Raw genomic sequence first — 21,523 nt, 5'->3', positions numbered from 1 at the left:
TATGGTTAATGTATTTATTATCTTTATAATTTGATGAAAAGGCACTGCTTCTTAGATATTTCACTGAAAAATTCTCAGTTCTTGTCACTGAAACCTGTAAGCAACTGAGCAGCTTCTGTCTGTATCTAAAATGGAAGAATACATATTATAAAACAGTACAGCACAGAGATCAACTTGTGAAACAAGTTTATAAAGTAGTTTCTAAGAATTTCCAAAAAACCAGGATAGCACACTGTAAGAATAAAATTTCTTAGAGAACTCAAGAGATGAGACTCTTAGAGAACTCGTCCACATTAGTACATGTCCCTTGCCTTTTATGTTTTAGAAATCTTTTTCTATCTGCTATATATATGTCAAACAGGAATAATTCTATATTGCAGCAAGTAATTCATACATGTTTGTTGATAGTAACTAAATATTTGCTATACACATTTGAAATAAACACTGTTATTTAACAATACGCATTTGGACAATTACGTTTTTAAAGAAGTTCTTGATTCACCTTTACTTAATGTGCCTCAGTGGAAACCTATCTGCCTTACTTTATTGGAGATGTTTTACCTGTTTATCCTCCTCTGTGTGCGCTGCATAGTCCTTGGCTTTTGTTAGCCAGAAAGCAGCAAGCTTTTTGTTGTGTAGCTTCAAATATGTCTTTCCTAGAAGGAGCAAGTTTTTGCTGTAGAAGTTTGGATCCACTGTACATAAGAAAAACAGTTTAAATTTATCTCATATGAAATAGTATTGCTCTTATTTTTAAAGGCTTAATTTTTTTCATCTGAATTCCAATAATATACTTGTGTGGTCAATAAATGATTAGGCTAATTAGAATTCTCTTTTGTTCAACTATTAATATCTCAAAAAATTTTATAATTACCATTTATTGAGTGTCTACTATGTGCCAGGCACTATATTACACACATTTCTCATTTTCACAGCAATTTTATAAAATTGGTACTCTATTTAATAGATGGAAAACAGGGTCCTGATAGAATATAAGCTCCAGAAGGACAAGGGGTTTCTTTTTATCATCTCTTTTGCTCCCTGCATCCTAAGTGCCTAGAACAGTGCCTAGAACTGTACTCAATATACATTTGCTGAATGAGTAAATGAAATGATGATGATATGTGTATGTGTGTATACACACACACATTTGGTCAACCTTTACTGAATGTGGGCTGTGTTTAAGCATAGATAAACAAAGTGTCTGCTCTTTTGGAATTTATAATGAAAAGGAAAGACAAGCATGAGCACAACTAAATGTAATAAAGGAATAAAAGGAATGCTTTGATAGGTGTACAAATTTTAAAGTGCTATGAGAAACCAAAGAAAAAGCAACTAACTAAGAGGTTACACCTGGGCTAACGTGGAGGCTGAATAGAATTTTAGCAGGATTCTTGGCTGAAGAAAAAATGTGAACAAAAAGCCTATGAATGAAAGCATGGGACTGTCTCACTAACTTCATTAATTCTTTATACAGTTTCCTCCTGTCAACCTGGGACCCTTAACCCAAAATTGTTTTATTTCTTTAATGTGAACATATTTGTGAGATACCATGTTGATGTGCTTAAAGTTTCCTTGGAGTTAAGTAAATTCATTCCTTCATTCATTCATCTACTTATTCAGCAAATTTGCCAAGCATTATGTGCTAAGCAATGAGGATTCAATTGTGAGCAAGAAGACAGAGTCCCCATCTTCCCTGAATTTAGTTTTAGACATGTAAACAAATATTCATACTATGGAGTGATAAGGGCCATGATGGAGGAAGTAAAAGGTACTAAAAGCATAGGAGGAGCTTCTAAACCAGACATAGGCCATAATAAGGAAAGGGCCCCCCCTAGAGGAAGTGACCTTGAAGGTAAAACCTGGAGGATGACTGGAATTACCAAGGATTATTTTAGTTCCACAAGAGTATGACCATGTTTTTTTCAACAACCCGAATCCTTAAACCTCTAAGGCCCTATTTTAACTTTGCAATTACACTTCTAAGTCTCTGAGGAAACTGCATTCCCAGATCATATCCATGATAGTACAACTACCATCTTGAGAGGATATCAATGGAAGGTAGTAACAGTAAATCAGAATTAATGTATTACAGATAGAGTTAAAATTCAGACAAAATTCTTTCTTTAGAAGAAATGCATTTTAAAAAGTGCTTTGCTATCATGAAAACATTTGAACAAGTCCATATGAGTAGGCTCTAAAATTTAATAAATTGTCTTTAATTTTCTTCTGATTAAGTTTTATAGGAATATATTTGCAATGTTTTTTTTGGGGGGGTGTACTTGGTAACAAAGGCTTATGTCCCTTACTTCTCTAGTTTCTCCTATTAATATTAGGAAGGATAATCTTAGGATAGGCTGATGTTCTCTAGGCTGGCTATTTCTTCAAAGTAAGAGTGCAGGAAACTCTTTGTCACAAAAGACAGTATCTACAATAGAACAAAAACTGGCCTGTTTTACAACCAGAGAGTTCTCATTTCAGTGCCATCTGAAATTTGCTGAGAGAGTCCGTCTTAAAAAAGTATTTTTCTGTAACTATATGTAAGGTGACGGGCGTTAACTAAATTTGGTGTTGTGATCGTTTCGCAAGGTATACAAATATCAAATCACTATGTTGCACACATGAAGCTAATACAATGTTATATGTCAATTATACTCCAATTAAAAAAATAAAAACTTTAAATGAAAATAAATAAATGCCTCTGATTAGCTGTGTGATCTTAAATAAACAGTTAATCTGTCAAAGCCTCCTCTCAAAAAGGAAGGTCGAATTACATCAAATGAAGGACCATTCCAGAATTACAGCTCTAAATTCAGTAGCAGTCTATTTCTTACTCAGATGATCTTTACTAAATAAGGACTTTAAAAATTATTTGATAATGTCTAGCTCAAAAAGAAGTTTATGAAGTATATCAGAACAAATAACTTATTTCTGTTTAAAAAATTCCTATTATATGTGAAGCATTCATACAATTTTAAGTATATTAGTATGTGAAATAAAAAATTTGTTACCTTGCTCTGCCCTGTGAAAGTAGCCTAAGGCCTGTTAAAAAGACAAAAAACCCAAACTTAATGAAAAGTATTAAAACAGAGTCAATTTAAAAAAAAGCATTTTCTCAAAAGATCTATTCCTATATTAAATATAAGACAGGAAGTAAATTAAAACATCTTAAAAAAAATCTTAAAATAATGGTCCCAAATGTAAAATAGACAGTTAATGGGAAGCAGCCATATAACACAGGGAGATCAGCTCGGTGCTTTGTGACCACCTAGAGGGGTGGGATAGGGAGGGTGGGAGGGAGATGCAACAGGGAGGAGATACAGGGACATATGTATATGTATAGCTGATTCACTTTGTTATAAAGGAGAAACTAACATACCATTGTAAAGCAATTATACTCCAATAAAGATGCTAAAAAATAATAATAATGGTCAACTCATCAACAGTGAGAGGTTAATACAGCAAAATTGACCATAACACGATTAAATCATCAGAATACAGATTACAATTATGTGGACCATTTCTAGTAATAACTTGACTACTACTTAGAACTCATACCAAACTGGCATCACATGCAGAGAGGAAAGAACATTATCATGTGCAACTCAGATACTTTGACTTTCTCTTCTTAAATCGTAACAGAGACTACCAATAAAAACTAGATAAAATCAAAAGCTGAGTTTATTCAGTGATACGTAAGTCGTGCCAATGAATTTTTTTAAGTCCTTTATTACTGAAATTCCTGTATAAAATTTTAAGGTCAGTCTGAAACTCCCTGTTGATCGTGTCTTTTTTTCTTAGAATGCACATTCTTTTTAATAATAAATATTTCCCAACTCTGTTCTAACTATACAACTAAATATTCTTTGCATCAAATTCTGTGCTATAGCTTCACAGAAAACATTATGATACAAGTATTGGAACAACTTTTTCAACTGTCTGCTTCCTTACTCTGAAAATTTTGTGATGAGTAAACCCAAAATATTTGCCCAGAAATCCCTTTCAAATTTTAACAGGAGAAGCAAAAGGCCTTAGAAGTATGAGAGACCATGAGCCTTTCAAACCTGCTGTGAAAAAAAGTTATAATTACTCTTCATTTATCAATACAAACACATGCTTTAATGTCCAGGTAAATGACTCTTATCTTATGGAATGTGTACCTAAAACATGCTAAGAAGCAAATGCTGTATTTCTTGTTCTATTTTATGATTTTTATGTGGTATAGATTTCAAGCAGAAAATGAAGGTAGATTTTAGCCATGTGTTATTTTAGCTGACAATATACCAGAATTATCAGCCACTCACCTAAAATGGAAAAAAAAACACTCACCAGTCACAGATAATAATTATTAATAAGCCTTTCTGATAAGATAGTTGCACTGGATCATTAGAAACCTGCTCAAGTCCCTCACTGATCAGAACTCCAGATGTGGACACTGTAGAGTGACAGAGCAGTTAAGAAATCAGTGCTAACTTAACAAAGGACATCACACTACCTCCTCATAGGTGGAACTAGGAGGAGTTGCAAACAGCATTTCAGCAATTCTTCTTTGATACCAAGGCATTTCAGCAAATGTGTAACACCTATGGGGAAATAAAATGACACGTACATTCAAATTAGTTCTTAAAGAGAACTAAGCATCTTAACAGATATAAAAGGAATCTTCTATTATACGTTTAAACAGTCTGTACTTTCCATAATATCCAGTAGGTTAATATTTATACTGAATTATCTAGGGACTGATTTATGTTGATCCATCAATTACAGTGTATACTGTGACAGTATAAACAGTAAGTAATATTTATAACAGTAATGATAATACAGTACATCATTCACATTTTGAGTGCTCACTTTGTGCCAAGTGCTGAGCTAAGTGATTCTCTCATCTACTCCTTACAATAACTAAATGAAATAGAATCGTTACCCCTATTTTTTTACATAAAAATTAACTCAGAGAAGTTAAAAAAAAATAACAAAACTAAACATGATATACCTAAATAACAATGGCAACCAACAATTTAAAGTCTACATATTTGAAAGGGTGTGGCAAATATTTAACATCCAAAGCTCTTGACAATTTTCTGAAGTAAGTAGGAAAAAAAGTGTTGGATCTTTGATTAAGGTCTGAACTCCTTGAGGATGAAACTATTTCATTCATGTTTGCTTGCCAGCATCTTAATTACTGACTGTCCCTCAACTGTCATTAATTCTCAGTAAGTGTTTTCTTAGTTAAATGTGTCCTTTATCCTGAAGGATATTTACTTCTCTTTTAAAAGAGTTTGATATGGGACTTTGCACTGTTACCCCCTCATAGAAGACAATAAATACTCAGCTCTGTAGACTACACCCAAAGAAAACAGTGGCAAACCTGTCTCAAGAAAGACTCTCAAAACAGTAAGCATTTAAAACATTGGTTTACACTCATACCAGCAAAATAATGATGTGCTCTGAACAAAGCTTACATAAAAATGGAAAGATACTCAAAGTCAGATTATATTATACCTCAGATGAATCAGACTGTATTTGACACACCTTGAAGATACCAAGACCCTCTTAGGGCATCCTAGTGTATTACTATAGTTAGATTAATCCAATTCCATTTAGTATGGTAAATAAGAATAGTCTTGCCCAAAAAAAGGAATTTAAAGGTCTAATGAAAAGTTTCAATGCCTTTTTAGTCTTAGTACATTTCTAAATGATCTGAATAACAATGTTTAACAAGATCACAATCAAATTTAGTTATTTTCTAAATACTAAACACTAAATAACCAGTACAACTGCTAGTTAATATAATGGATTAAACACTCTTGACTGCCAAATAATATTTTTAAACATTTTATATTTTGCTTTTTTATATACTACCAAACAAGATATGTACACATACTACAAAATAAGATCATACTAAAAACCACTGAAATATTTATTTAAAGAAATTTTCTTACCAAATACCCATAAGGTGAATTGCAGTAGCATCTTTAGGGTTGAGTTCAATTGCTTTCTAACAAGAAATGAGAAAATGAATCATATTTGTTTCCTAAACACCAATAAGTACTTTACTATGTTTGCTGAAGAAACCATGATTAAAAACAATTGCAACTCTGCATTTCAATTTTTCTGATAATCAACAGCAACTTTTTTCCTAATTTTTTTTAACACCTTTATTGGAGTATAATTGCTTTACAGTGTTGTGTTAGTTTCTGTTGTATAACAAAGTCAATCAGATATATGTATACATATATCCCCCTAACCCCTCCCTCTTGCATCCCTCCTAATTTTTTAATTAAATTTTATTTCAGTACACTATCAATGCCTTATACTAAGGTTACTATTTTATAAGATTCAGAGGGACTTCCCTGGTGGTCCAGTGGTTAAGATTCTGCCTGCCAATGCAGGCGACACAGGTTCGATCCCTGGTCCGGGAAGATCCCACATGCCGCCGGAGCAATTAAGCCCATGTGCCACAACTACTGAGCCCATGCATAACAACTACTGAGCCCACGTGCCTAGAGCCCATGCTCTGCAACAAGAGAAGCCACCGCAATGAGAGGCCCGTGCACTGCAACGAAGAGTAGCACCCCGTTCACCACAACTAGAGAAAGCCCGTGTGCAGCAACAAAGACCCAGCACAGCCAAAAATAATAAAATAAAATTTTTTAAAAATAAAAGATTCAGAAAATGATAGGATTTATCAAGATGAAGAAAATACAAAATCTGTAAACAAATCTAATTTTGAAAACTAATAAATCTATAGCTCTCAATATTTCTTCTAGATTAAAGGAAAAATAAATAAGAAATTTCCTTTTTGGCAAATCCTGTATCACTATTGAGTAAAAGTATTCTTTGTTAAAAGAACAAAATACAAAATAATTTTAGAAAGTCTCTTCCTATGTGCAAATTTTGTTTAACTTCCCCATCTACACTTAACAAAGGAAAAATACTACTTGTTCACAGAATTTAATTATGTATAATATAAAATATATTGATAAAGTCTCCCTAATTTCTATTTACTATGTGAAAGTCCTATGTGAACTAATGTAAAGCATAAACTACAGAATAACTTTAAAGAAATGACTCCTCCTTTTACATTATTTTGTTGAAAACCACTCAGGAAATCTCATAGATTAATGTTAATCCTACTAATGATAAAGTTTTAAAAAAATTAGGACTCCCTAGCTTATGCTTTTCTATAGACACATATTTTCACTTTCAGTTGATAATGTGTGAGATACACATTTTCAAATATCTGTACTGGTTACCAGAGTGGTTCTGAAGCCAGACCACCAAGGTTTAAATCACAGCTCAATGACTTCTTACTTTTTGACCTTGGCAAGTTCTATATTCTTTCCATGCCTGAGTTTGCTCTTGCATAGGATCAAGAAAGCAGTACACCTACCTTATAGGGTTGTGGTGAAAATTAAATGAACAAGTAACAGGAGGTGCTTAACACAGTAATATTTTCTATCATCAGGATCATCATCATTTTTACCTTTCATAAGTTTCAGACTCTTTATTACCACCACTGATCATAATGTTAGTAACGGAAGAGATAATAGCTAAAATAATCAAGTATGACTTAGCAGAAATCCTGTTATCAACAATATGGGTAAGAATCAGCACTGACCTAATTTTTACTTTTCTATAAATAGATATGATTTACATGGCAAAATATATTTTAAAGTATATACAACTTATATTCAAAGCAACCTTTCCCAATCAGCGTTCCACTAGAAAATTGAGCCCTACAAAAAATTATATGAGTAACTACATTTTCCATTCTACCAAGAATGGTACAGAGCTAGTCCATTTTGATGCAAGGAAGAGAAGTTAATTCATCATATACAATCGATGCCTTGGGGCATTACAGTTTAATTTTCTTTTGGGATGGATTGAGAGGGGCTACTCTCAAGCAAACCTTTTGTAATTCTTTCTGCCATTAGTTTAAACATCTTCAAAAACAATGCAAAGATAATAATTCCTTATGACTTTAGATGTAATAATGGAATCTGAATAGAAGTAGTATAAATGATCTTTTGGCATGTAAATACTTAACACTGTCATTTTTAAATAACACATACTCATTTGAAAACTTATGAAAAACATTAGTTATTTTTAAATAATCTATAGCCTTCTCTGTTTCTTTAAAGTATACATTAATATATTTTCTGCAGCATTTCATTATTCACATTGGAAGTTATCTGTCAGGTATTTCTACATCCCAAGATACAAGTAATTTAAATGATTTATCTAATGACATTAAGTAAATTACTATATTTCACTGAATCTAAGATACCATAAACGTTATGACACATCATTATTTTATATACCACTAAGAATAAAGCACTGCCAATTGTAAGATACCACTGATTATATATAATGCAATCTGATTTCAAAGGTCTTAAAACGTGAAAAATGTATATTATTAAATTGAAATATATATGTATGTGTATCAATATATACGTATATGTGTGTTTGTGTGTTTGTGTATATATATACACTACTGATGCCCAAATAAGAAGCTAGCTCTCCTGACTCCTAGTCCAATGTTCTTTTCCACTAGTCATTACATTAACTAGGAATTGAGACTATAATGATAAATGTTTGTTTTCATCACTTTCTCTTCCTGTGTGTTTTTGAAATGGTCTATAATATCAAAAGACAGGGACTTCCCTGGTGGTACAATGGTTAAGAATCCAAATGCCAATGCAGGGGACACGGGTTCGAGCCCCGGTCCAGGAAGATCCCACATGCCGCAGAGCAACTAAGCCCATGCGCCACAACTACTGAGCCTGCGCTCTAGAGCCCGCTAGCCACAACTACTGAGCCCATGTGCCACAACTACTGAAGCCTGCGTACCTACAGCCCGTGCTCCACAACAAAGAGAAGCTACCACAATAAGAAGCCCACACACCGCAACAAAGAGTAGCCCCCACTCGCTGCAACTAGAGAAACCCTGTGCATGGCAACAAAGACCCAACCCAGCCAAAAATGAAAGAGAGAGAGAGAGAGAGAGAGAGAGAGAGAGAGAAAGAGAGAGAGAGAGAGAGAGAGAGAGAGAGAGAGAGAAAGAAAAGAAAAAGAAAGAAAGGAAAAGAAAGACAAATACGCTGCAGTTTTTTTGTTGTTTGTTTTTGGACAATGGAATAGTGTGTATGCACATCATGAAATATACAAACTCCTGGAGAATTTCTGGCACCTAAGGAAGAGCTTACTATAAATAAGTAAATTAACTTTGGGGTAAATATTAAAACACACACAGAGATCATAATCGTATACACTACTATTACCTTTGGGAGTGGTATGTCAATTATATTAGATTGTTAGATGAGACTACACCTCCTGGCACTCAGGACTTTGTATAAGCCTCTCCCACATTCTCTAGTCTTGGCCACATTACTTGTTTAGGTCGACAGGTTATTACCAAGCGTGATGCAAACATGCGTGATAAAAGTTTGCACAATGGAAATTTTCCCTTGGAATGCTCACTCTTGGAAGCCAGCTACCATGCTATAAAGAAGCCTGGGCTACACTACTAAATGATGAGAAGAAAAGTAGAGAGAAACTGTTGTAGATGAGAGTGCATCTTCTACATTGCCGTCCCAGCTGAGGGTCCAGGTGAATGTAGCCCTCTAAATGACCTCAGCCACAACAAGCAGAACAGAAGCACCACTGTGCACAGTTAATCCACAGAACTGTGAGAAATAAACAGTCATTGTTTTAGGCCACTAAGTTTTAGGTGGTTTGCTATACAGCAAGAGATAAGTGAAACAGAAATCAATTCAGAAAACTAATGACTTTTAAAGTTCATCAGTACCTCAAAATGCTCCTTGATCTTGTAGGCATTTGCAATTTTAGCCCTGATTCCTTCATAATCTCCAACATCGCTAATACAGATTGCATACCACTAAAAATAGAAGAAAAAAGGGAGTAAGAATAATAATACTCAATAGTATTCCATTCGATACAAGGTAAAACTGAATAACTATTGATATTTATTCCTCAGTCGTCATTTAACAAAAAGCAGAGGACAAAAACTGTATTAAATATACTGGAATATACAAGAAAAAGTAGACATGGCTCTCAAGGAACTTGGACATGTTTTTAGAGAACTATAATACAAGGCAGAGGGTAGTGAATCTCTAAGAACGTTACCAACACAATGGGGAGATAACAATTCATATTTATGGTATGAATATAAATTTAGAGAAATGTGCGATTTAATAATTATCATTTTATTTTCTTATCCTATTTTATTGGAGCTGCTTCTTCTCCCACACCTGCATTGTTATAGTAATAACAGCCACATTTGTCAATTGTGACCTTGTCCCCATACCCATAGCTGGATACAGACCCAAACTGAGATAATCTGAGTTTCTTCCCTAAGAACCAAAACCAAAATATCCAAGCTTCATAAACCCAGATGCTGTGGAAAGTCACAAAACTGAGGATGAGAAAAAAACTAAAGTAAAAAAAGATTTGCAGATAACAGCAAAGAGGAAAGACAATGAAGCCTCAGAGCAATTGAGCCAGTTTCTCCTGAAGACTAAATGCATCTTGCCTTTGGGTTCTGTGAGATACAATGGTTTCTTATAAACACGCACCATTTCTTTTTGTTTGTGCTTATATCTGTGAAATTTTAATAATTATAACCATAAAAACTTTAATACTTAAACTTCTGTTTAAATCTATTCTCCACCAAAATCTTTTGTATCTTGATATTTTTATTGAAAATAAAAGAGTATAATTTAAAACCCACACTGACTATGCTCATTTAATCTCCACTGACAGTCACCCAGCTGCCCAAATTCAGATGACTAGAGGTGTCATACAGGGTTTCAAATTTGGTGCTCTGATCTCTTCCCACTTATCAGGGCTCTAGATAAAATCACCTTCTCTTATGCATTTAACTATCATCTATATCAAAACAAACACAAACTTATGGATGATTCCTAAACATTCTGCTCAGATTGGCATTTAGTTACTACATAGGACTGTTAATTAATGATCATACTAGCAAGAGCTGATGGTAGGAGCTGTGATCATGGGTGACTTTTATTTCCATATTGGTACTTTTTTTCCATTTCCAAAATGTCTATTTTCTGTAATAAGTTTACATTATTTTTAAAGAAAACTTTTCTTTTATAACAGATAATCTAGCCAAGAAGGGGTAATAGATACTATACCTACCTTCTTGCCTGAAAGGCTAAAATAAGCAGACAAAATATAAGAAATAAAGACTCTCAAGATATTATACACATCAGGCAACAGTGACATCTCACAGATGAGAAACAAATGAGATGAGCCCTATGGCTGCCCTGGAGAAATTTCTAGGTTGAAGCCCAGGGAGGCAAAATAGGCCAAGCAGTGTTTCTGCTTTGAAGAGATGGAACTGGGAGTCTGGGGAAGCCCAGGTGTCTGGAGTTCACAGAGCAGAATACTGTAGAAGAAACAGCTGACCGGAGCTAGAACTCCAGATGAAGAACTGCAGAGGGTCACCCTTTTCAGCTGAGTAAAGATCATCGCTTGCATATGAAGAGACTATCCAAGGCTGAGAAAACCCAAAAGGTTTGGAAATCAAGAGCTCACAAAGATCTAGGAATATCAGTTGTAGGGAAAACAACAACAACAAAAGAGCCCTCCAAATTAAATGCTACTCTAGTCCTGCCTAAAAGCCTTCTTTCCTGCTACCTTGAAGATCCTCTTTGACAGTTACTTGACACTGAAAAATTACAAAACACTGATGAAAGAAAAAGACCTAAACAAAGAGAAAGAATGCATAAGTTCATGGATTGGAAGATATCGTTAAGATGGTGATAGTCCCCAAATTGATCTACAAATTCAATGAAATCCCTTTGAAAAATCCAACTGGCATCTTTGCAGAACTTTACAGGCTGATCCTAAAGTTCATACGGAAATTCAAGGGACTGAGAATAGTCAAAGAAAGTCAAAACAAAAGAAGAACAAGTTGGAGGACTCACACTTCCTTGTTTCAAAACTTACTACCAAGCAATAGTAATCAAGACATTGTGGTACTAGCAAAAGGATACACACTGACCAATGGAATAGAACTGAGAGCTCAAAAATAAACCCATACAGGGCTTCCCTGGTGGCGCAGTGGTTGAGGGTCCACCTGCCGATGCAGGGAACGCGGGATCGTGCCCTGGTCCGGGAGGATCCCACGTGCCACAGAGCGGCTGGGCCCATAAGCCATGGCCGCTGAGCCTGCGCGTCCGGAGCCTGTGCTCCGCAACGGGAGAGGCCACAGCGGTGAGAGGCCCGCGTACCGTAAAAAAAAAAAAAAAAAAAAACCCATACATTTATGTTGAACTGATTTTCATCAAGGATGCCAAGACCGTTCAGTGGAGAAAGAATAATCTTTTCAACAAATGGTAGTAGGACAACTGGATATATATATGCCAAAGAATGAATTTGGACTCCTACCTCTCACCATGCATAAAAGTTAAGTCCAAATGTACCAAAGACCTAAATGTAAGAACTAAAAAATATAAAACTCTTAGAAAGAAACATAGGTGAAAACGTCTGTAACACTGGATTGGGCAAGTTTTTTAGATATGACATCAAAAGCACAAGCAATCAAAGAACAATAAATATATTGGACCTTATCAAAATTAAAACCTTTTGCAAAGAACACTATTAAGAAAGTGAAAAGACAAGCCACAGGATGGGAGAAAGTATTTGCAAGTCATATATCTAACAGGGGACTAGTATACAGAAAATATTCTCTTACAATTCAACAATAAAAAGACAAGTTTAAAAATGGGCAAAGGGCTTCCCTGGTGGCGCAGTGGTTGAGAGTCCACCTGCCGAAGCAGGGGACATGGGTTCGTGCCCTGGTCTGGGAAGATCCCACATGCTGCGGAGTGGCTAGGCCCATGAGCCATGGCCACTGAACCTGCACGTCCGGAGCCTCTGCTCCGCAACGGGAGAGGCCACAACAGTGAGAGGCCCGCGTACCGCAAAAAAATAAATAAATAAAAATGGGCAAAGACTTTAAATAGACATTTTCTCCAAGGAATATATATAAACGTCCGACAAGTATATGAAAAGATGTTCAATATCACTAGTCATTAGGAAAATGCAAATCAAAACCATGATGAGATACCACTTCACATCTGCTAAGATGGCTATAATTTTTAAAAATGGACAATAACAAGTGTTGGCAAGGATGTGGAAAAACTGGAACCCTCATACACTGCTAGTGGCAATGTAAAATGGTACAGCTACTTTGGAAAATAATTTGACAGTTCCTCAAAAAGAATTACATAGAATGACCACATGCACCAGTAATTCCACTACTAGGTATATACTCAAAATAATTTAAAACAGATATTTAAACAAATACTTGTGCACGAATGTTGATAGCTACACTATAAGCAATAGCCAAAGGTGGAAATAAATGTCCATCAACTAATGAATGGATAAACAAAATGTGGTATACAATGAAATATTATTCATCCATAAAAAAGAATAAAGTACTGATAAATGCTGCAAGGTGAATGGACTTCAAAAACAATTAAGTGAAAGATGTCAGACACAAATTATCCCATATTGTATGATTCCACTTCTATGAAATATCCAGAGTAGGTAAAGCCATAGGGACAGAAAGCAGATTAGTGGTTGTCAGGGGCTGGGAATAAGAGGGAATAGAGAGTGACTGTTTAATGGGTAGAGGGTTTCCTTTTGAGGTGATGAAAATGTTTTGGAACTAGAGAGAGGTAACTATTGCATAACACTGTAAATGTATAAATGCCAATGGTATAAGAATGCCAAATGTATAAAATGGTTACTTTTATGTTATGTGAATTTACCTCAATTAAAAAAATAAATAAAAGCAGGTGTTCACACAAAAACTTGTACGGAATTATTTATAGTAGCATTATTCATAATAGCCAAAAAGTGGAAACAACCCAAATGCCCATCAGCTGATAAATGAATAAATAAAAATGGTATTTCCATACAATGGAGTATCATTCAGCCATAAAAAGGAATGAAGTACTGTCATATACTCAGCATGGATGAACGTTGTTCATCCATGGCTAAGTGAAAGAAGCCAGACACACAAAGGCCACATACCGTATGATTTCATTTACATGAAATGTTCAGAACAGGCAAATTAACAGGGACAGAAAGTAGCTCAGTGCTTGCCAGGGGACAGGAGCAGGAGACAACTGGGACTAACTGGTTATAGATATGGGGTTTGTTTTGGGGGTAATTGACGTGTTCCAGAATTAGATAGTGGTGAAGGTTGAACAACATAGTAAAATATGCTACAAACCACTGAAGTGTATACATTACAATGGTGAATTTTATATAATGTGAAGAATATAAAACAAGTAAAAATAAAAGCAAGAATTATCATCTCCTTACAAGAAGTATATGTTAAATATAAAGGCACAAATAAAAGTAGAAGGACAGAAAAGGATGTAACATGTTAACAATCAAAAGAAAACAAGAGGGGTTACATTAATATCAGACAAAGTAGACTATAAAACCAAGAATATTTCTAGAGATAAAGAAGATCATTTTACAATGATAAAGAGGTCAACACATCAAGAAAATATAACAATGCTAAATGTTTATAGTCCTAATAACAGCACTTTAAAATACATGGTGCAAAAACTAAGAAAACTGCAAATAGAAACAGATAAATTTACAATTATACTTGGAGATTTCAGCATCCCTCTGTGAATAATTTATAGAAGTAGACAGAAAATCAGTAAGGATATAGAAGATTCAAACACCACTATCACTATCAACCAACTTGACCTGAATGACAACAGCTGAATAAATATTCTTTTCATGTGCAAAAAGAACATTTACAAATATGGACCATATTCTGGGCCATAAAACAAGTCTCAGCAAATTTAAAGGGTCTGTATGTTTAATTCTTAATATAAACAAGTAGTGGTGGAAGTGGGGGGTGGGGGGGAGACAGAACCATCCCCTAAAGGGAGCATCTGGAAATGCATGGAGACAGAATTTGGTTGTCACAATGACTTGGGGGCTCCACTGAGGACAGTCTACTATGATAAAGTGATGTCCTAATCCAAAATACCAATAATGTCCCCTAGTCTCCCCACAGTATCCACTGAATAACATTCTAAACCAGTCAGGAAATCCAGAAGCTAGTGGAGTTACATGTAAAAAGTTATACTAGATCTCAGCTGTCCAGCTGCTATACTCCTACCTCTACATAAAACAAATATAATGTGAGGAAAAAGAGAAAACGTTTGTCCAGTGTTTGTACTACTAGAAATAAAGATAGAGGTAATTCATGAAACTAACACTTTGGTTTAAAAATAAGCCTTCACAAAAGTAATTTATCAAACATACTAATGAACTTACAATAAATGTTCAAGAATGCAAAGAACTTCTTTTTTAAAAAAATGTTATAAAAATAAACCTTTTCCCTACTTCTTTAAAAGAGAACTATTTCTTTCCTATGTAAATTAGAGACAATAGATAAGTACAGACCAATGTCCCTCTCAGTACATGGTAACAGTTACAGTACTGTAAGCACCTCACCTTATGAGCTGCAAAACTTGATTCATTTTTTTCTAGTGCCCTTTTTGCATACTCTAGGGCTTCATACACCAAGAGCTTTTTCTCCTCTTCTGAGGTTCCACTGAGTTGAGCTATATCACGTGATGCCCGTGCCAAACGCCACAGTAACTCTGCATCTTCACTGATTTGAAATAAATATAAAACAACCATTTTAGCTCAATTTTAAAATTGTTAAAGGTCATATCACTAATGAATACATACGGTCTTTCAGGTCAGTGAGGATACAGCGAGCAATATGATATCAAAATCCATTTTTCATGTTAAATTTATTATTTTCTACCATACAAAAACTGTATTTGACAAAATTTCCTATAAAATATCCAATATTATAAATAAACATTAACTTATAATATCTAAAATACTAACTTCCTTAGAAAATATCTGTATTTGAATTCTCTGAACACTTTCCCTACAAAATTCAACACTTGAAGCTTGACTTCAGTGGCACTGTGCTTCAGACAGCTAACTGGTTCAGACAGTACTATAAAATACATAAATTTATAGACAAGATCATGCTCTATAAACAAAATGCTGTATCCATAGCTCCAAATACAGTACCTGGCACACAAAAAATATATGATAAATATCTGTGAATGAATGAATGATTAAATATAATCTCAAAATAAATCTTAACTTTGAATGTATCATCCATGCCATGATGCATGAAATATTTACAGCTTTGGACTCCTTGAAAAACTGCCACTTAAATATAGTTATATAAGACTTGAAATGGCTAATAAATAAAACAGAAACCAAGGTTAAAAGTTAGGAATATTTCTTTAAAAACTAACCTTAAATTCCTTTTTATTAAATGTTTGTCTTTAAGCCTACTACATTATACGTTTCTTAACAAAAATACTATTCACATAAAGTTGAATGAAACTAAAGGTAGCAATAGTATATCTATAATTCAATGAATATGGAATAACTACCTTGTAGCTTACTTTTCAAGTAATTACTAAAATGACTATAAAATGCCAAGCCAACCACCTCAAGTTACTCAGGGGACAATGGAGAAGGAAAGTTGGATCCTATAGATATTTAGGAGGTAAAACTGATGGGTCTTGGGGGGAAAACTGGTTTGGGGAATCTAAGAAAGGTAGTTGAAAATGACTCAATATTTTTAGTTCAGGAGATGAGGTAAATCAGTGATCTGGAAATGCCATCTAGCCTGATTTGACTTATTTTATTGGGCTGAGTCTCCCTCCTTCTCCATCCTTCCCCCAAAAATGAGGTCACATTAATACACCAGACTAAGCATGTAAGCTAATATTAAAAATAGAAAAAGGAGGTATTTTTAGTTCCTCTATGAGACTGTGCTTCACAGTGATAACACAGATATCATTCAATGGTGACAAAAAATCATCCTAGCTCATTCAAATCTTAAACCAATATGAAATTTAGAATAAATGAGAAATATACAATATAGATAAGATAAACATCTATTCAATGACTACCTTGTATTCAAAGCAAAATAACAAAATGAAAAAAAATTTCAACATTCAACTAGAGTAAGCAGAACCACCTTTTCTGAATCAATGAGATATATGTAGCACTTTTGAGTCACTTAACATTAAGAAAAAAATCATACTATAAATTAAACTCTAAGAAGTATTATTTTGAAGTAAAAACTTTTAAAAACTATAAAAATTCCAAGCACCAAGAATATTTTAATTGTTAAATAACAAAAAATTTCAGGAAACCGCAAACCCAGGCCTATCATACACAGCCCACCTTTCCTTGTACTGGGATAGCAACTGGTAAAGTTTTTCTGTTTCTCCACTTCCATATAGGTAGTCTGCTTGTTCAAGGATTTCTTCAACTCTGAAGACTATAAAAGAAAAAGGCTCAATAAAGTAGGTCTTCCCAAGCCAGATGGCAATAATTCTAAGAAACATGAACACTTTTATATAGAAGCAAAAGAAATTAGATACAGAAATCACCTATAAATAAAGATCAGAAATTATGAACAACTGAGATGTAAGTATAGTAGAAATAAGTATGAAGCTATCACACATAATAAGTGATTTATTAAAACCTTGGAAAATAAAAAAATAGAAGACTTACTCTGGTACTAATTTAATATGACACATTTTAAAAAATGAAAAAAGTAATCTTCTGTGAGGAATTTATAGTACCCTTACCCTCCACACAAAGCCTTTGTTATTGTTGCCACTGTGAAGTAAAAATCCACTGCAGAAAATGATATGATATCCACTTACAGCACGGAAAATTATTAATTTGAGTGGAATGCAACACACTGTTTTACTAGATTATTTTTATGATCTAACTTATACAGACATTATCATGGAAAAAGAGTCAAATCTGTCATCAAAAAATTTAGATGAAGTTAACTACACAGAGGATCTGAAACTTAAATTAGAGGCACTATGCTCCAACCAACTCATTAATGAGTTTAGATATTACAACAAAAACCATAAAACTTATAGACAGTGTAATGTTCTAAAAAAGTTAACTAGTTACTAAAAAACACAGTTAGTCTGAATTTCAGATATTCCAATTATTACTAATGAACATACACATTTAATTTTGTCTTCTATAAGGGTGCTGTATTACTTAGTCTTATGTATAAGCCAACATTCCAATATGTTCAGTAAAGTTACTTTATTATTTATCTTAGTATGCTTTAATCATAGTGTATGGGGCTAAAAAATTTTTTTTTCATTGAAGTATAGTTGGTGTACAATATTATATGTTACATGTGCACTAAAATTTTTTTTAAGTTTATGAAAAATTAAAATCTAGACCAGCAAAAATAACCTCATAAATATATGACACAACTATGTAAACTGAAGTATTTTTTAAGTTAAAATCATCATGTAATTATACTAATTTAAGAAAAATTAAATGACAACAGCAAAGAAACCCTAAAATAAAGATTTTTTTTCCTCTATAATCCTACTTCAGTCTGGTTAGGTGCTATAGTTTAGTAATATTCTCATGGCCGGTTAATTTTCTTAAGTTTGCTTTCATTCTATTCTCTATTTTTATCAGTGGCTGATTTTACATATTTGGGTTATAAAAAGCCAAAGATTCTTAAAGAGTAAGTAGTAGGAAGTAAATAGTCTCAGCATTCTTAGTCGATATTTGTGGTTGGCAAAATAATGGCCCCAGACAAGTCCATATCTTAACCCCTGGACCTGTGAAAATGTACAGGTTACTAGGGCAAAGGGGAATTAAGCTTGTAGATGGAATTAAGGTTGCTAATTAGCTAACCTTAAAAGAGTAAATTATCTTAGCCAGGTGGGTCCAGTATAATCACAAGAGTCCTTAAAAGCAGAAGCAGGAAGCAGAAGAAAGTCACAGCTGGTATGACAATGGAAACAAAGTCAGATACACTTACTTAGGAATAGGAATAGTAAAAAAAAATGTAAGTATCATCCAGCATCTGGATGCTAAATAAAAAGCTGGAGGGCTAAATAAACAGGGGAGTCACTATACCCCATTTCCTTTTTCCAACTTTTACGAATTCAGGTTTATTCAAGTTTGTTATACAATCCTATAACTACTATCTCTTCAATAACTTCAGAATGGTAGCTTTAACAACTTTAAAGCATGAGCTCCTTCTGAATTTCCCAAAGGTTTTCTGCACTCTTTTTCAAATGGGCCTCCTCTTCAGAGGTCAGCTTTATCTTTGTAAGGTGTGCAATACCATTCTCTCCCAGAATACAAGGAACACTAAGGAACACTTCATTTATTCCATAGAGGTCCTTACGGTGGAAACTCTCCTGAGACTCTTAAAAATGCTTTCTGTTAAATCAGCTAAAGTTAGGCCAATGGCCAAATTAATATAAACTTTCCTTTTAACCATTTCATAGCCATAGGTAATCACTTCTTTGTGGACATTTTTCCACTGTTCAGGATCTTTATCTGTTCCTATATCTGAGTTTAGATCCTTCAGAGGGACATGGCAACGTTAACTCCACTCCACACAGGTACACTTAAGTTTCCATGTTTACCAATGGTTATAGATCCATCTATAACAGCTTTCACAGTGGATAGCAAGCCTTTGCCCAATGAAGAAATGGATATGGGTGGACTTCAGATTACAGCCACTTCCCAAAAACCATGTTGTTCCAGTAACATGGTTTTTGGGAAAGGCACTCAACTTCCAAGCTACGTAATTAAGATATCCACTGGATTGGAAGCAAATATCAGTTTGCAGCCAGGACTACACTGGGTAATACAAGAAATCATTAAGTTAAAGATGGGCACATTTTACTTGACTACATCAAAGTGTGTTTCTCTTTTTCTTGGGTATGCACCTGCTGTGATAATCACTAGGTTGGAGTTTGCAGTGACAAGGTAATCTTTGCTGGAAACAATATTTGGCATTTTCATGAAAGGGCTGCCATGTTGAAGAGCCACTGTCTCACCCTTCAGTTTGCCTTCATCAACATCCACAAAGGCAAGTTCATCACTCAAGCCTTTTAATAAGATGCTATTAGCACAGGCCATGACAACCAATCCAGTTCCTATAATGGAGATCTTATCGTGATGAACGGTTTCCTCTGAAGTGAAATTCTTAATAAGTTCACACTTGACAGCAGCCATCCTGGAAACGGGAGTGAAGGGTCAGCCACTGCTCAGCAGGATGTGTGAGTCTGGCTGGGACACAGAGCAATCTCTGGGCAAGGGGGCCTACCCACTTGGTGATCCACAGGACTCCTGTAGCCCAGTTCATGGCCATTCACTCAAGAGGTGGAGGAAGAAAATGGAGGAAAGCCACATCAAAGTACCTTGAAGTACAAAGTCAGGAAACAGTTGACGGTTTGACACTCCCCCTTACCCTCTACTACTGTGTCTGTGCAAGGCCACAGCCCAGATCATGCAGGCCTCACAGGGGCCTAGCACCTTACCAAATATGCAGTAATTTTCTGTCATTAGGACACTTCTGAAAAAACCAACTATGATCATTAAGGCTATAAATAATTTTGACCTTGCCTTTCAAAGTGCCATATTTTGTTCCCTAGGGAAGCCCTAAAACTTTGCACTCATTTCTGTAATGGTGCTAAAGCTCACTGAAACTAAGTGTGATAGACATGAAAAGAAATAGGTAAGGTCTCTGCTCTGGTACTTTGAAGAAGTTTAACTTTTTGAGCTTCTTTTCAAAAATTAATATAATGGGGCACACACATAGAAAAATCTTAAAAGTGCAACCACTGGGCACATCTCTCAAGGATGCTTTAAAAAAATTAATATTGTAATGTGAAAATATGGCTCCTCCTAACTACTTTGCAAGGTTGCTGTGAGAGTTAAAGTTATGATGAAAAGTCTAGGGAGCTTTAAAAAGCTGAGTTTTAAGTATCTGCCAAAATATGTCATTAAGCCAGTGATAAAACCAAGTCCTCTACTTTGTCTTTCATGAAAATAAATGATACATTAAACGAAAGAAAAGATAAAACAAAAACGTAGCAATTCAAGCATCTGCTTTTTTAAAAATATAAGAATAGTCATGGGCAAATGAAATCAACAAATAACTAGTACTCTTTAGCTATTCTCAAATTCTTCATCTACTAGAACTTTAATAAGAACATCTATTCAAAATCAAGTCTCTTCTTTCCCAAGTACCTTCTTGATAGTTAAAAAGTGAGGACTGTGAAAAACAAAAAGCCTTATTAACTCATAAATTAAAAGTTTTTCTTGGGGCTTCCCTGGTGGCGCAGTGGTTAAAAGTCCACCTGCTGATGCAGGGGACATGGGTTCGTGCCCTGGTCCGGGAAGATCCCACATGCCGTGCAGCGGCTGGGCCCGTAAGCCATGGCCGCTGAGTCTGCGCGTCCGGAGGCTGTGCTCCACAACGGGAGAGGCCACAGCAGTGAGACGCCCGTGTACCGCAAAAAAAAAATAATAATAATAAGTTATTAACAAAATATAACAAACACAAACAACTCTAAGTGTTCCTGATGTTTACCTTAGG

At 34.7% G+C, this 21,523-nt stretch overlaps 1 protein-coding gene and 1 pseudogene across 4 annotated transcripts in view; both read right to left on the bottom strand.

Annotated features, from left to right (window-relative positions):
• The window catches only part of RMDN1 (regulator of microtubule dynamics 1), a 36,657-nt gene continuing 15,134 nt past the window's right edge, over nt 1-21,523 (bottom strand). For 3 of the 4 annotated variants that reach the window (XM_022554989.3, XM_022554986.3, XM_089899002.1), the window contains 8 exons: nt 17,317-17,413; nt 15,544-15,703; nt 9,812-9,901; nt 5,943-5,998; nt 4,496-4,583; nt 3,012-3,042; nt 562-695; nt 1-125 (listed from right to left, as the gene is read on the bottom strand). In XM_022554989.3, coding sequence (XP_022410697.1) covers nt 75-125; nt 562-695; nt 3,012-3,042; nt 4,496-4,583; nt 5,943-5,998; nt 9,812-9,901; nt 15,544-15,703; nt 17,317-17,413 — 707 coding nt within the window. In that variant the 3' untranslated portion in view covers nt 1-74. The remainder of the gene's footprint in view (nt 126-561; nt 696-3,011; nt 3,043-4,495; nt 4,584-5,942; nt 5,999-9,811; nt 9,902-15,543; nt 15,704-17,316; nt 17,414-21,523) is intronic. The other variant, XM_022554988.3, reaches the window with a different exon arrangement.
• On the bottom strand, nt 17,420-21,511 carry LOC111164924 (L-lactate dehydrogenase A-like 6A; annotated as a pseudogene).

This window comes from Delphinapterus leucas, chromosome 17 (genome assembly GCF_059928025.1).
Source record: "Delphinapterus leucas isolate spDelLeu-1000000601 "Yukka" chromosome 17, BTC_Dleu_Yukka2, whole genome shotgun sequence".
Classification (NCBI taxonomy): Eukaryota; Metazoa; Chordata; class Mammalia; order Artiodactyla; family Monodontidae; genus Delphinapterus; species Delphinapterus leucas.
This window is presented reverse-complemented; position numbering and strand designations above follow the sequence as displayed.